Source organism: Ceratotherium simum, chromosome 5 (genome assembly GCF_057802395.1).
Source record: "Ceratotherium simum simum isolate JZ-2026a chromosome 5, ASM5780239v1, whole genome shotgun sequence".
Classification (NCBI taxonomy): domain Eukaryota; kingdom Metazoa; phylum Chordata; class Mammalia; order Perissodactyla; family Rhinocerotidae; genus Ceratotherium; species Ceratotherium simum.
This window is the reverse complement of record NC_141904.1, coordinates 50,156,510-50,169,532: the sequence shown is the minus strand read 5'-3', so window position 1 is coordinate 50,169,532 and position 13,023 is coordinate 50,156,510. Positions and strand designations below refer to the sequence as shown.

The following is a 13,023-nucleotide window of genomic DNA, read 5'->3' as shown; positions in this document are numbered from 1 at the left end:
GTGATGGGTGGAGCACCACCTGGGGTGGGTAGAGCAAGCATCGCTCCCCACTGATGAGCCAAGCCTTGTTTGTGTTAATCCCTGAGCCCAGGTGGATAACTCTGACCCTTGTCCCCTGCCCTTGACACTTTTCTCTAGGGTCTCGCTGGCCCCGCGGGACCCCAGGGACCTTCTGGCCTGAAGGTGAGTATAGGCGTGTGCAGGTGTGTGGCTGGAAGGAGGAGGAGGCTCAGAGGAGCCTGTTTGCACCAGAAGAACATCTGCCAGCCTCCTGGGATGTCATTGCCCTGCAATGAGGCTGAGCACCAAGGTGCCCCGTCCATGTGGGCTCTGCTTGTGGACCGGGGCTGAGGAGCCTCTCGTCCAACTGTGGGGTCATGTGGTCTCTTGGTTTTTGGCAGGGGGAGCCTGGAGAGACAGGACTACCAGGAAGGGTGAGTGGCCCAGCTCATGGGGTAGAGTCACAGGGAGCTGGGTAGTGTTGGCACTGCCCTGAACTTCTTCTTCCCCAAGGGCCTGCCTGGACCTACTGGAGCTGTGGGACTTCCTGGCCCGCCTGGCCCTTCAGGCCTTGTGGTGAGTGACTTCCCTGTGGCCTCTGCAAGGACACCGTGTCCCTGCCTTCTGGGTCTCATGTCATCCCATGTCCCGGACCTTCACATCTGACTTGTCTCCCTCAGGGTCCTCAGGGGGCGCCAGGTTTGCCTGGACAAGTGGTGAGTCCTGGAGGTCAGGGCTGGGCTCCAGGGGTCAGGAGTCAGCGGGCAGGCCCCTGACTGAGCTCCTCCCTCTTAGGGGGAGACAGGGAAGCCGGGAGCCCCAGGTCGTGATGGTGCCAGTGGAAAAGATGGAGACAGAGGAGCCCCTGGTGTGCCGGTGTGTGTTTCGGGGGGAGCTTCCTGCAGGCCTGTGACGGGGCCCTGTGCCTAGTCATGTGCCAGGAGGATGAGGAGGGCTGGGCAGCAGGCACAGCATGGTGGAGAAGCACTGAGTTCTTTATGCTGCTCTGCCACAGGGATCACCAGGTCTGCCTGGCCCTGTCGGACCTAAAGGAGAGCCTGGACCCATGGGGACGCCTGGACAGGTGATCTTTGACCCCACCCTCTGCACCAGCTCCTCTACCCGCCCCACCCCCCAAAGCCTAGTTGGCACTTCCCATCCAGGCCACAGGGCGGGTGTGGGCAGAAGGCAGGAGGCCAGGTAACTTACCAGGCATTCCCCACAGGCTGTGGTTGGGTCCCCTGGAGCAAAGGGAGAGAAGGTGAGTGTGTGGGAGGCCTGGGAGGAGGGGCTGAGTGGTGAGGGCCAAGGAATCCCACTGACCCCTCTCCCTTGTCAGGGAGCCCCTGGAGGCCTTGCTGGAGACCTGGTGGGAGAGCCGGTGAGTGTGGAACCTCCAACAACAAAGTTCACCCACCCTCATCTCCCTCAGCTTCCATAATATGCCCCATTTGACCCCGGGCCTCAGGCCTCCCTCCTTGAGTCTCATCTGTCTGTGACTCCGATGCCTATGTTGTCTCTTGATGCCTGTCTCTACAGGGAGCCAAAGGTGACCGAGGACTGCCAGGGCCACGGGGCGAGAAGGTGAGATGGGCCTGGCCCCAGGGCCCGAGAGCTGGGCAGGGAGGGGTCAGGTTGGGTGGCCAGACGCCCTCACCACCCTTTCTGTGCAGGGTGAAGCTGGCCGTGCAGGGGAGCCTGGAGACCCTGGGGAAGATGTGAGTCTGGGGTCTGGGCCAGTCTGAGCCTGGGTCAGGAATGCAGTCACCGACATAAGGGACCATTCCTGGGCCTGTGCACATGTCTGAAGTCCTGACCTGAGTCTGGCCACATGTTCCAGCATTCAGGATCTTGCTCCCAGGAGCACACAGGGGTCATGCCTCCTGGTCTCCGCACTCCCAGGGCTCAGGGCCCCGTCTTTGCTTCTGTGTGCCTCTCCTAGGTCTTCTGCTCCTCACTGTGTCTGAGCATACACGTGTGCTCCTCTCTGATCTCCCAGGTCTCAGGACGTGTTGGGGTTCTTGTGGGCCTCTCCTTCGTCATGTGTCTACGCTGCCCCTCTCCTCTGCCCCATCTACGCTCTGTGTATCAGAGTTTGTGTCTGTGGTCATGTCTAAGCTCCCTGAGATGGATGTGTCTAAGTTCCTGCTCCTGTCTGAGCTCCCATGGATCTGCCCTCACGTCTGCAGTCCCATATATCTATGCTCACGTGTGAGCTCCATGTGTCTGTGGTCACACCTGAACCCCCCCATATCTGTGATCACATCTGAGCTTCCCTGTTGTACCCTCATGAGTCCATGGTCACCTCTGAGCTCCAGGAGCCAATCCTTGGTCACATCTGAGCTCCCCTGGGAATATTTTTGGGCAATGTCTCAGCTCTGGGTTCATGTTCCTACCCTCAAAGCTGTTTACTTTGATTTTTTAGGGTCAGAAAGGGGCTCCAGGACTCAAGGGTCACAAGGTATGTGTGCTCTAAAGTATCCCTGCTGAGGGTCACGGTCCTGAGACTCCTTGAGCCTGATCTGACCCCCCTTTCCCTTGAAGGGTGATCCAGGAGTCGGGGTCCAGGGCCCCCCTGGGCCAGTTGGTCCTCCTGGTCTGAAGGTAAGTCAATACCCCATCCCCAGTGGTGGGGGCAGCCAGCAGGGAGGCCCCTGGAGGTGGGGAGGGCATTCTGAGCCTAGTCCTGGGAAGGGGTCCTGCTGGGACCACTCCTCCCTTTGCTATCTCTGTTCCAGGGAGACTTGGGCCCCCCTGGACCCCTTGGTGCTCCTGGTGTTGTCGGGTTCCCTGGTCAGACAGGCCCTCGAGGAGAGATGGGTCAGCCAGGCCCCAGCGGAGAGCGGGTAAGGGTGCTGAGAGCAGCATGTGGGGACTTGGTGACTTCTGGACCTCTGAATCCAGTAGTGGGTGAGGAAGAGAAGGGGGCCCAGGCCCTACCTCGGGGGATCCCAGTCTTGGCGGAGCAGAGGGGGAGGAAGTTCCCAAGTCACCCTTTGCCTCTCTTGCCTTGTTTTTCTGGTAGGGTCTGGCAGGCCTCCCAGGGAGAGAGGGAGCGCCAGGTCCTTTGGGGCCACCTGGACCACCAGGGTCAGCGGTGAGTAGAAGTGCCCCAACATCCCCTGTATCTGATTCCTGTGTGTTGGAGTCTGTCCACATGAGGACTTATGCTGGGGACTATGTCACTTTGTGGCTGGGTATGTGTGTGCGCCTTTGAGGGGCATGGGACCCTCACCTCACTCTGCCCACAGGGAGCACCTGGGGCCTCTGGACTCAAAGGAGACAAGGTAGATGGGGCAAAGCTGACGCCTTCTCCTGTACCCCATCACCCCCTCCAACCTCCACTGACCCCTGATCCCTGTTCAACCTCCACTGTCCCCTGTCACCCCCTTCAACCTCCACTGACCCCTGTCGCCCCCTCCACCTCCACTGACCTCTGTCCCCCACTGACTCCCCTCACTTATCCCTGGTGCCCTGTTGATCTCCAGGGAAACCCTGGAGTAGGGCTGCCTGGGGCCCGCGGCGAGCGTGGGGAGCCAGGCGTTCGGGTACGTATGTCCTGCTCTGTGGTCACGGCCTATTGCAGGGAGCCACCTCAGGGCTCCCTTTATTGTGGTTCTTGCCTCTAATTTCCAACTTAAAATCAATGAACTTAATGGCACCATCCAGGGTGAAGATGGCCGCCCTGGCCAGGAGGGACCCAGAGGACTCACGGTGGGTCCCCTTGTGGAAAGTGCCAGTGATGTGACTTCAGTCCCTTGCCTGTGCCCTCTGTGCCCTTGGGACACTCTCCACAGCTCTCTGGTTCTCCTTGTCTACTCTCTAGTCCTTTGTCTCCCCTATTCCCCTGGGCCCCCCTTGGTCCTCCCCTGCCCCTTGAGCTGTCTCTCTACTAGTCTCCCCAAATTTCCATACCTCACAGTCTTCTTCTCTCATACAGGGCCCTCCGGGCAGCCGGGGGGAGCGTGGGGAGAAGGTAAGGACATGGGGAAACAGCTTCTGGGGTAAGTGGGGGTGGGGATAGCTCTTGTAATTAGGACTTGGGACTCCTCCCTTTGGGTGAGACTCACACTGTTCCACCCAATAGGGTGATGCTGGGACCGCAGGACTAAAGGGTGACAAGGTGAGTGCGGGCATGGAGGAGGGCAGGACAGGGGACTAAGAGTGTTCCGACTCCTCTGACTGCCCCCTTGTCCACTCAGGGCGACTCAGCCATGGCTGTGGGGCCTCCGGGGCCACAGGGTGCCAAGGGGGACATGGTGAGTGGGTCTGGCCCATGTGCAGACTGGGTCTCCCTTGTGTGTGGGAGGGGCTCCTATGGGGGCTTGGCCAGGGGATCTGAGAGCTCAAACTCAGGGACTCTAGCCCCTGACCCTGACTTCTGACCCCTGACCCAGGGTGAACGAGGGCCTCGGGGCACAGATGGTGACAAAGGACCTCGGGGAGATATTGGGAACCCTGGAGAGAAGGTATGGGAGAGAGGGTGGGGTACTCTATATGCGTCGGGAGGGGGTGCTGCGGGCTGCGGGGTCTCTATGGAGGTTCTATGAGGGAAAGAGGGGGCCCCATGGGAGCTTGGGTGGTACCATGTAGGGTCAGCAAGGGGGTCCTGGGGCTGTGGGGGTTCCATGGCAGGTCTGTGAGGACAGGAAGGGAGGATGGGAGGGGGACTTTCTGGAGGTCAGAGGGGAAAGGGTTCTGTAGGCTGTAGCAACTCTATGGGGAGGCTGAGAGGATGGGGGCTCTACAGGGGGCTCAAAGGCCTCAATGTGAGGTCACAAGGGGAGCTCTGTGGACTGTGGCTCTATGAGAGGCCCGCTGGGAACAGGAAGGGGGATCCTCGGGTGTTAGGGGTACTCCAGGTAGGTTTAGGGGCCCAATGGTTAGCGGGAGGGGCAGGAATCTGGGAGACCTGGGGTGAGAAACAAGCCACTCCATGGGGCACAGCCCCCAGCTCCACCTGCTATGGTGTGGGCTGGAAGGGATGGGGCTACTGGGGGTGGTGGTGGGGAGGGGCACTGGCAAGCTCTGCCCCCGTTGGTAGTTCCAGTCATACTCCAAGCCTCCAGCCTGGTCTGTTCCTGATTGTGTCCCTCTCTGGTCACTCCCACAGGGTGCCAAGGGAGAGCCTGGTGACAAGGGCTCAGCCGGGTTGCTGGGAGTGCGTGGACTCACGGGATCCAAGGCAAGCCCTGCCCCAGGCACAGACCCAGAGCCACACGTCACACACACCTGTCCCATGGGTGTCCTCTGAGCGTTGGGGAGTTTCCAACCTCCCTCACTGTTGGCCATGTGTGTGTTCACATGGGATCTGTGTGCAGCCTGGGCCCTGGCCACAGAGTCACCGAGTGGCCTCACGTGCAGCAGATAGGCCAGCATGGGGGACAGTCACATTGGGGGGCCTCCCTCCCCCATCTGTGTTTCCCACAGGGTGAGCCCGGTGCTGCAGGGATCCCTGGTGACCCGGTAAGATGCCCCTGCTCCCACAGGGCCCCCATCCCCATTTGGTGACCCTTGACATTATAGTGACCCAGTGCTTTCATAGTGTCCTCATGTTGCCCAGGGCCCCCTACCTTCACAGTAACCCCTATGATGGTTCCACCCACATGGTGACCCCCTGCCCATGGTGACTCTTGTCCCCTTGGAAAACCCTGACCTTCCAGTGACTCTGGCCTCCAATGGTGACTCTCACCCCCATGATGTTCCCAATCCGTTACATCCAGAGTGATTCCCTTTGATTGCTCACTGATCTCCCCTGACTTCATATTGACCCCTCTCCCCCCAGGGATCCCCAGGAAAGGATGGAGCCCCTGGTGTCCGAGGAGACAAAGGAGATGTTGGCTTCACGGGTCCCCGGGGCCTCAAGGTGGGAAGGGAACTGAGTATTTTTTCCTGGTCAGGAGGCCTGATGTTGGAGGGTGAGGTATCTGGGGTCAGATGTTGGGGTATCCAGGGTTGATGTGGGGTGTTGGTTGGAGGTTGGAAGGTCAGAGGTTAGAGTGTCTGAGGCCCGTTTGGAGAGGGGTTTCAGGATCAAGGGGTGATAGGGTGAGGTATCTGGAAGTCATTTTTCCATCTGCTTTTTTCCCTCAGGGAGAACGGGGGGTTAAGGGAGCCTGTGGCCTCGACGGAGAGAAGGGAGATAAGGTACAGAGGAGACAGGGGATGTGGGTGGCTGGGGGGACTGGGCCTAAGGCTGACTCCTCCACCTGATGCCTGCAGGGAGAAGCTGGTCCCCCTGGGCGCCCTGGGCTGGCAGGACACAAGGGAGATATGGTGAGTGTGGGGCACACCCAGAACGGGGAGAGGACGGGTGGGCCAGGGCCCAGCTCATGTTTTCTCTTCTCCAGGGAGAGCCAGGTGTGCCGGGCCTGTCGGGGGCCCCTGGAAAGGAGGGCCTGATTGGTCCCAAGGTATGGCGTCTCTCAACAGTGGACATTGGGGGGTCAGGATGGGATAGGGAAGGTCATGGTAGGGCCATGAGGGTTTTGCATCAGGGAAGGTTGTGGAAGGTTGGGACATTGGGGGGTGGAGTGGGGCTGGTCTTGAGATTTCAGGGTGGGTTGGGGTCACAGTGGGAATTTAGGATTAAGGGATGGGAGGTGGAGCGGAGGGGACATGTGCATCAGAGCTAAGGAGTTACGGTGGGTGGGGTCAGTGGGGGAGGTTGGAGTGTCATTGTAAGGGAAATGGGTGGAGTCAGAGCAAAGGATGTTACAGTGGGGTTGAGGTCATGGGGCTCATGGCAGATTGAGGGTCCCCAAGCTGGTAGGGTCACAAGTGCTCAGGTCACGGAAGGTTGTGGCCATTGGACCATGGCGCTCGTGGCGGTTGGGCTGAGGAAGGCCAGGGTAAAGGGTCTCTCATGCTTCTTTCTGTTCCCAGGGTGACCGAGGCTTTGATGGGCAACCAGGACCCAAGGGTGACCAGGGTGAGAAAGGGGAGCGGGTAAGTTGAGGCCAAGGTCATGGTGAACTGCGGGGATTGTGCTCTCTGGAAGTGCATCCATTTTGGGGGACTCTGATCATTGACTCTGATCTGTCTCTCCCCAGGGGCCCCCAGGAATTGGGGGCTTCCCAGGTCCCAGGGGCAATGATGGCTCTAGTGGTCCACCGGGGTCCCCTGGCAGTGTTGGTCCCAAAGGCCCTGAAGGACTTCAGGGCCAGAAGGTGAGGGACCCTGACTCTGACTCCTGATGCCTGAACCCCCCTGTCCCTTCTAATCTTATTGATCTCTGACCTTGCAACCCTTCCCTCAATATCCCTGCCACAACCTCTGAACCTATGATCCCCAACTTACCCTACTTCTGACCCCCACTGCCTCTGACCCTGCTCACTCAGTCCTTCTGTCTGACAGGGTGAGCGAGGTCCCCCTGGAGAGAGTGTGGTGGGTGCCCCTGGGGCCCCTGGGATCCCTGGAGAGAGAGGGGAGCAGGTAAGTGGGGATTCCTGGGCTTGGGGTCAGAGATTGGGGTGACCTCTGGTGTCCTTGAGATCAGAGATCATAGCCTGGTCCCATCCGTTGCACACAGGGGCGGCCAGGACCCACTGGCCCTCGTGGTGAGAAGGGAGAAGCCGCGCTGACAGTGAGTGTGGGCCTGGGTGGGCTGGGCCCTGCCTCCTGCACCCAACACCCAGACCCCCTGGGCCTTGGGCCCCTGACTCAATGCTCCCCCTCCATGATCCCTGCATCATGTGCCCTTTGTCCTTCCCGTGATCCATGGGCTCTTCATGATCCTTGTGGTCTTGTGCTCCCAGGAGGATGACATTCGGGCCTTTGTGCGTCAGGAGATGAGTCAGCATTGTGGTGAGTGGAGCCCAGCCCAGAGTCTCTTGGGTCCCATCCCCACTCCACCCCAGGACCCCTAGACAAAGGCAGGAAGGGTCCCCAGAACTTACGGGGGCAAGCAGTCAAGGAGATGGGTGGAGATGGATGGATACGCATGTGTTTCAGGACAGACAGGCTAACAGGACTTCCCCAAATGGAGACACATAGGCAAATGCAGATGGAAATGTGTTCCTGGATGCCCAGTATGGCCATGTGTGGAAGGGGTGGAGGTGGGAGCAGAGCTGGTCCCTCTGGGCCTGATATGGGGTCGGGGGGCTCTGATGGCCCTGGAGGCATCAGAGAATGAGGCTTTCTCCTCCCATCTCTGTCTGTCTGCGACTGCTTCCACCCTGTCTCCATGCCTGCCTGCTTCTGACGGTCTCTCTCTCGCCCTCTCTCTCTTGCCCTTTGTTGACCTGTTCCCAACTTCTCTTTCATTCTTTGTCTGTTTCTCCTCTGCCTTTCTTCCTCTTTCTCTCTCCCTCTCTCTCTCTCTGCTTCCCACTGTCTCTCTCTTCCTTTCTCTCCTTCTGTCTTTCTCTCTGTCACTCTCTCCTGCTGTCCGTCTCTGTATATCTCTACCCCGGCTGTGTGTGTCTCTCCCCGTCTCTCTCCCTGCCTGTTTCCATCTTTGTCTCTTGCTTTCTCTGTCATTGTCTCTCTCCCTGCCTCTCTCTTCCCCTTCCAGCCTGCCAGGGCCAGTTTATCGCATCTGGATCACGTGAGTATTTTTCTGGTATTTTCTGCTCCTGGAACTTTCTTCACCCCAGGCCCTGCTCTGCCCATCACCTGGTCCTCTCAGCAGGGACTTTCCTGGGGTGGCTGCCATGATGACCCCAGGGCCCTGTGCCCCTGCTCCTTGCTCCAGGACCCCTCTCTAGTTATGCTGCAGACACCGCTGGCCCCCAGCTCCACCGTGTGCCTGTGCTTCGGGTCTCTCATGCAGAGGAGGAAGGTGAGGACAGCTGGACCCATGGGGCATGTGTGGGTAGAGCACAGACACATGCAGGGGTGCTCATGCATGCAGGGCATGTGCCACATGCACAGGGTCCACATGCAGGGCACATGCATGAACACTCTCATGCACACACATGGGAGACCAGTGCTGCTCGCCCCTCCCTGAGGGCCAGGGTTGAGCAGCACGAACCTTGCCCAGCACTGGCCCTGCTCACAGCACACCCCTTGTGTGTGCAGGCCGGGTGCCCCCCGAGGACGACGAGTATGAATACTCTGAGTATTCTGTGGAGGAATACCAGGCCCCTGAGGCTCCTTGGGATGGCGATGGTGAGAATGAGGGCTGGGCCCAGAGGGATTCTGGTAGGGGCAGGCAGAGCTGATCCCTGCTGACCTCTCACCGACCCCCAGCCTCTCTCTGACTCTTGCCACCCCTACTGACCTCCTGACCCCCACTGACCTCAGACTCAGACCCCTGCTTGCTTCCGCTGGACGAGGGCTCTTGTACTGCCTACACCCTGCGCTGGTACCATCGGGCTGTAGCAGACGGCACAGAGGCCTGTCACCCCTTTGTCTACGGTGGCTGTGGAGGGAATGCCAACCGTTTTGGGACCCGTGAGGCCTGTGAGCGCCGCTGCCAACCCCGAGTGATCCAGAGCCAGGGAACAGGTACGGGCGTATCCCCCACCCCAGTAGGGGCCTGGGCACTGAGCCTACCCAGACCAGGTCCCGGGTCAGGGTCCTGGGTCAGAAGGCCCCTCAGACTGGGGGACCTGGGACAGATGCCCAGACCAGACAACTGAATAGAGAAGCTGTGGAGTCCCAGTATGGTCCTCCTCCATGCTGCCTCCTTTAAAGACCTGAGTAAGGATCCCCTCTGAGGTGAGAGCCCCTGCTCCCTTTGTGTCCCTAGCTCCCTGCCCCGTTGACCCTTTGCCCAGTGCTTCTCAGTGGCCTACATGTTGGGTAAGGTCAGATGGCTGAAGACAGCTCCCAACCTGCCCTACCCAGGTGCTGTCCAGAGCTGAGGCCCAGATAATGAGCTGAAGTTCAGCATCCCCCAGAGGAGTCGGTGTATCAGCAGAACCCTGCTGTCCTCACCTTGGTGCTAGAGGCCTGTGTGCATGTGAGCGTGCAGGAGCGTGTCCGTTATTTCAGTGACTTGGTCCCGTGGGCCCAGCCTTCCCCACTGTGAACAAACCCCCATTGTGGCTCCTGCCTCCCTGGCAGATGTCTCAATGTGGGGGTGGCTGTGGGCAGTGAGCAGATGTGACTGTGTCTGACCCGCCCCTTGACCCGAGCCTGTGATGACATGGTGCTGATTCTGGGGGGCATTAAAGCTGCTGTTTTAAAAGGCCCATGTTGTGACTGTTTGGGGAGACAGGGGTGTCAGGTTTTCTCTGGGAGCTCAGTACTATCCTACATGAGTACAGAGTGCCTCTGTCCAGCCCTGGTCACTGCCCTGTGACCTTCAGTCCCCAACTTGTCCCCAGAGAGGAGTAGATAGGGTAGGGGCTGAGGATGTGTCCTCACTGCCCCCTAGGACAGGATGAAGCATAGGTGAGGGGCTGCCTCATGCCAGGAGACATGCCCTGGCTCCCACCCCAGGGGGCTGAGGGAGATAAATGGGCCCTGAAGGGGGCAGAAGGTCAGACCACAGCACAGAACTGCCTGGCCCCAGCCCCGGGCAGCCACGGGAGCCCTGACTTACCCCAAAGGAAGCTGCTACTGGTAAGACTGGGGTTGGGCTGGGATGGGCAGGGCCTGGGGGTTGAGTAGATCCAAGTTTTGGGTTAGTGGATCCAAGTGGATCCAAGTCTGGACTTGAGGGGGCCCTGGGGTCTCTGGCTGCTTCTCTGCCTCAAGGACCCCCATTTCTGCCCTTCTTTGTCCTGGATCTGCTGCAAGCTCTCTTGCTCAGACCTCAGGCTCCCCTTTTGTCCCTCTGTGTTTCTCTGTCTCTTTGCATCCTTATTTCCATTATACTCTTTCGCTCTGGGGTGGTTTCTGTCTCTTTGTCTTACAGGCTCCCTCTGTTTGGCTCTGTCTCCATCTCATTCATCTCCATCTCTTTCTCCCTCTCCCTCTCCCCCTCCCTCCATTTCTCCTCCTCCTCCTCCTCTTTCCTCCTCCTCCTCCTTCCTCCTCCTCCTCCTTCCTCCTCCTCCTCCTTCCTCCTCCTCCTCCTCCCTCCTCCTCCTCCCTCCTCCTCCTCCCTCCCTCCTCCTCCCTTCTCCTCCTCCTCCCTCCTCCTCCTCCTTCTTCCTCCTCCTCCTTCCTCCACCTTCTCCTTCCTCCACCTCCTTCTTCCTCCCACTCCTCTTCCTCTTCTTCTTTTTCCTCCTCTTCTTCTTCTCTTCCTCTTTCTTCTTCTCTCTCTCCATATATAAAGATATATCCATATCTAGATATATCTGTGGCTCTCTGTCTCTGGTTTCTTTGTCTCTTTGTCTATCTCTGTCCCTCTCATTCTCTTTCTCACTCTTTCTGTCTCTCTGACCCTTTCTCTGTCTGGCTCTGTCTTTTTTTATTTTTTTTTTTTATTTTTATTTATTTATAATTTTTTGTTTATTGCAGTAACATTTGTTTATAACATTGTATAAATTTCAGGTGTACATCATGTCTGGCTCTGTCTTGATTTTCTCTGTCTCACTCTGGTTCTCTTCTTGTCCCTTCTTCTCTGTCTGCCTCTCTCTGTCCCTGGCCTGGCCTCTCTAATCTCTACCTCTCCGTCTCCTTCTCTGTCTCTCTGCTTACCCCATCTGTCTCTGTCCATGAGCCATAGCTGACCAGAGCCCCCACCCTGAGCCTGTTTTCCCCTCACAGCCTGACCACGCGATGACCAGGTGGGCTCTGCTGGTGCTGAGAGTCCTGACACTGGGGAGAGCCCTGCTTGTCCCAGCGACCCCTATCCTAGCCTTCCAGCTCATCCCTCAGAACTTTCCCCAGACCACTCCCCGCCCTGTGGCCTTGGAGGGCCACTCAGCCAGCACCACAGGCTCCTCTGCTGCTTGGGGCCACCCCAGCCCTGGGCCCTGCCCTGGCTCACGCATCGCCCTCTCGCTGGATGTCCCCATTGGCCTCCTGCAGATCTTACTGGAGCAGGCCCAGGCCAGGGCTGCGAGGGAGTGGGCTGCCTCCAATGCTCACATCCTGACCCACATTGGCTGCCACTGAGCCTGAGGGAGGGGGTTACAATGATGGGGCCACCCTGGATGGGGAGACCTGGAGAGCAGCAGCAGAGCTGGAGGGTACTGCATCTGGGCACAGTGCATCTGGACATTGCCGTATGGACATTGCCGTATGGGTCACTGGCATGTGGTGTCATATCATATCTGAGTGCCTCACAGAGTCACAGTGTTTTTGGACAGCCTGGACATTGCCATGTCAGGTTGCTGCCAAGTGAAGTCTTGCCACACCTGGGAGCTCCACAGACTTACAGTATGTCTGGACAGCTTGGACACTACTGTGGAAGGTCACTACCTCGTGGAGTCTTGCCATGTCTGGGTGCCCCACAGTCACAGAGCCTCTGGACACCACCACATGTGGTCACTGTCATGCCACTTTCAGGAACCTCAACACAGGAGCCCATTTCTTCATCTGAAACCAGTCCACCTAAGACCAGACCTGCAGGTCTGCCCTGCCCCCACAGGTCACCACATAGGGAAGTGCTGGCTGAGGGTCACATGCATGTTTTGTGCTCCATGAGGCAGCACCCACCCCAGATGGATGAGGCCATCGGGGGCATCTCTAGGCACGGATGGCTGTACGGGGGAAGTCTGGCTGTGGCAGCCTTGCCTTGTGGGGAGGGGTGTGTGTGTGTGCATGTGTGACTGTGTCCCTCTGTATCTGACAGCTGTGAATGTGTGTGAGGGGCTGGGAGGAACAGGTGCTTGTCCTCCAAACCTGCTCAACACATAGCCAGGCACTGTCCTATCCACATCCCTGCACACCCAGCCTTGGCCCTGGGACACATACGACTCAGGGGAGAGGGGGCTCAGGCTGCCGGGGCTTCGGCCCAACTCTGCCCCTCCTCACCAAATGGTGCTGAGCAAAGATGCTCACATTTCCAAGCCTCGGTTTCCTCATCTGTAAAGCAGAGTGATGCCACCAAGATTCTTGTGAGCACTGAGTGACATGGTGTGCATGAAGGTTCTGGCATGCAGGAAGGGCTCAATAAATGTAGTGACTGGAGAATGGGATGGATGAGAATCGCACCCGGCAGTGACACACGAGAGCTGA

General features: G+C 58.6%; 2 protein-coding genes across 4 annotated transcripts in view; both read left to right on the top strand.

Annotated features, from left to right (window-relative positions):
• Nucleotides 1-10,137, top strand: part of COL7A1 (collagen type VII alpha 1 chain) — a 32,055-nt gene extending 21,918 nt beyond the window's left edge. For 2 of the 3 annotated variants that reach the window (XM_087430936.1, XM_087430934.1), the window contains 37 exons: nucleotides 139-183; nucleotides 402-434; nucleotides 514-576; nucleotides 681-716; nucleotides 796-876; nucleotides 1,016-1,084; nucleotides 1,226-1,261; nucleotides 1,340-1,381; nucleotides 1,540-1,584; nucleotides 1,674-1,718; nucleotides 2,426-2,461; nucleotides 2,545-2,604; nucleotides 2,739-2,846; nucleotides 3,026-3,097; nucleotides 3,252-3,287; nucleotides 3,489-3,548; nucleotides 3,670-3,714; nucleotides 3,941-3,976; nucleotides 4,088-4,123; nucleotides 4,203-4,259; nucleotides 4,398-4,469; nucleotides 5,114-5,185; nucleotides 5,431-5,466; nucleotides 5,786-5,866; nucleotides 6,094-6,147; nucleotides 6,223-6,276; nucleotides 6,351-6,413; nucleotides 6,886-6,948; nucleotides 7,053-7,169; nucleotides 7,357-7,434; nucleotides 7,532-7,585; nucleotides 7,758-7,806; nucleotides 8,516-8,548; nucleotides 8,696-8,782; nucleotides 9,022-9,111; nucleotides 9,247-9,450; nucleotides 9,793-10,137. In XM_087430936.1, the coding sequence (XP_087287062.1) occupies nucleotides 139-183; nucleotides 402-434; nucleotides 514-576; nucleotides 681-716; nucleotides 796-876; nucleotides 1,016-1,084; nucleotides 1,226-1,261; nucleotides 1,340-1,381; nucleotides 1,540-1,584; nucleotides 1,674-1,718; nucleotides 2,426-2,461; nucleotides 2,545-2,604; nucleotides 2,739-2,846; nucleotides 3,026-3,097; nucleotides 3,252-3,287; nucleotides 3,489-3,548; nucleotides 3,670-3,714; nucleotides 3,941-3,976; nucleotides 4,088-4,123; nucleotides 4,203-4,259; nucleotides 4,398-4,469; nucleotides 5,114-5,185; nucleotides 5,431-5,466; nucleotides 5,786-5,866; nucleotides 6,094-6,147; nucleotides 6,223-6,276; nucleotides 6,351-6,413; nucleotides 6,886-6,948; nucleotides 7,053-7,169; nucleotides 7,357-7,434; nucleotides 7,532-7,585; nucleotides 7,758-7,806; nucleotides 8,516-8,548; nucleotides 8,696-8,782; nucleotides 9,022-9,111; nucleotides 9,247-9,450; nucleotides 9,793-9,809 (2,265 nt within the window). In that variant the 3' untranslated portion in view covers nucleotides 9,810-10,137. The remainder of the gene's footprint in view (nucleotides 1-138; nucleotides 184-401; nucleotides 435-513; nucleotides 577-680; nucleotides 717-795; nucleotides 877-1,015; nucleotides 1,085-1,225; nucleotides 1,262-1,339; nucleotides 1,382-1,539; nucleotides 1,585-1,673; nucleotides 1,719-2,425; nucleotides 2,462-2,544; nucleotides 2,605-2,738; nucleotides 2,847-3,025; nucleotides 3,098-3,251; nucleotides 3,288-3,488; nucleotides 3,549-3,669; nucleotides 3,715-3,940; nucleotides 3,977-4,087; nucleotides 4,124-4,202; nucleotides 4,260-4,397; nucleotides 4,470-5,113; nucleotides 5,186-5,430; nucleotides 5,467-5,785; nucleotides 5,867-6,093; nucleotides 6,148-6,222; nucleotides 6,277-6,350; nucleotides 6,414-6,885; nucleotides 6,949-7,052; nucleotides 7,170-7,356; nucleotides 7,435-7,531; nucleotides 7,586-7,757; nucleotides 7,807-8,515; nucleotides 8,549-8,695; nucleotides 8,783-9,021; nucleotides 9,112-9,246; nucleotides 9,451-9,792) is intronic. The other variant, XM_087430935.1, reaches the window with a different exon arrangement.
• An 893-nt stretch (nucleotides 10,138-11,030) lies between these two features.
• UCN2 (urocortin 2) lies at nucleotides 11,031-13,016 on the top strand. Its single transcript, XM_087431732.1, has one exon. It carries the CDS (start codon nucleotides 11,620-11,622, stop codon nucleotides 11,956-11,958), a length of 339 nt encoding a protein of 112 aa, XP_087287858.1. The 5' UTR covers nucleotides 11,031-11,619; the 3' UTR covers nucleotides 11,959-13,016.
• Nucleotides 13,017-13,023: the final 7 nt, after the last annotated feature.

Excerpts from the sequence above, each read along its gene's own strand:
- UCN2 (XM_087431732.1), top strand. The coding sequence starts at position 11,620 with ATGACCAGGTGGGCTCTGCTGGTGCTGAGAGTCCTGACACTGGGGAGA.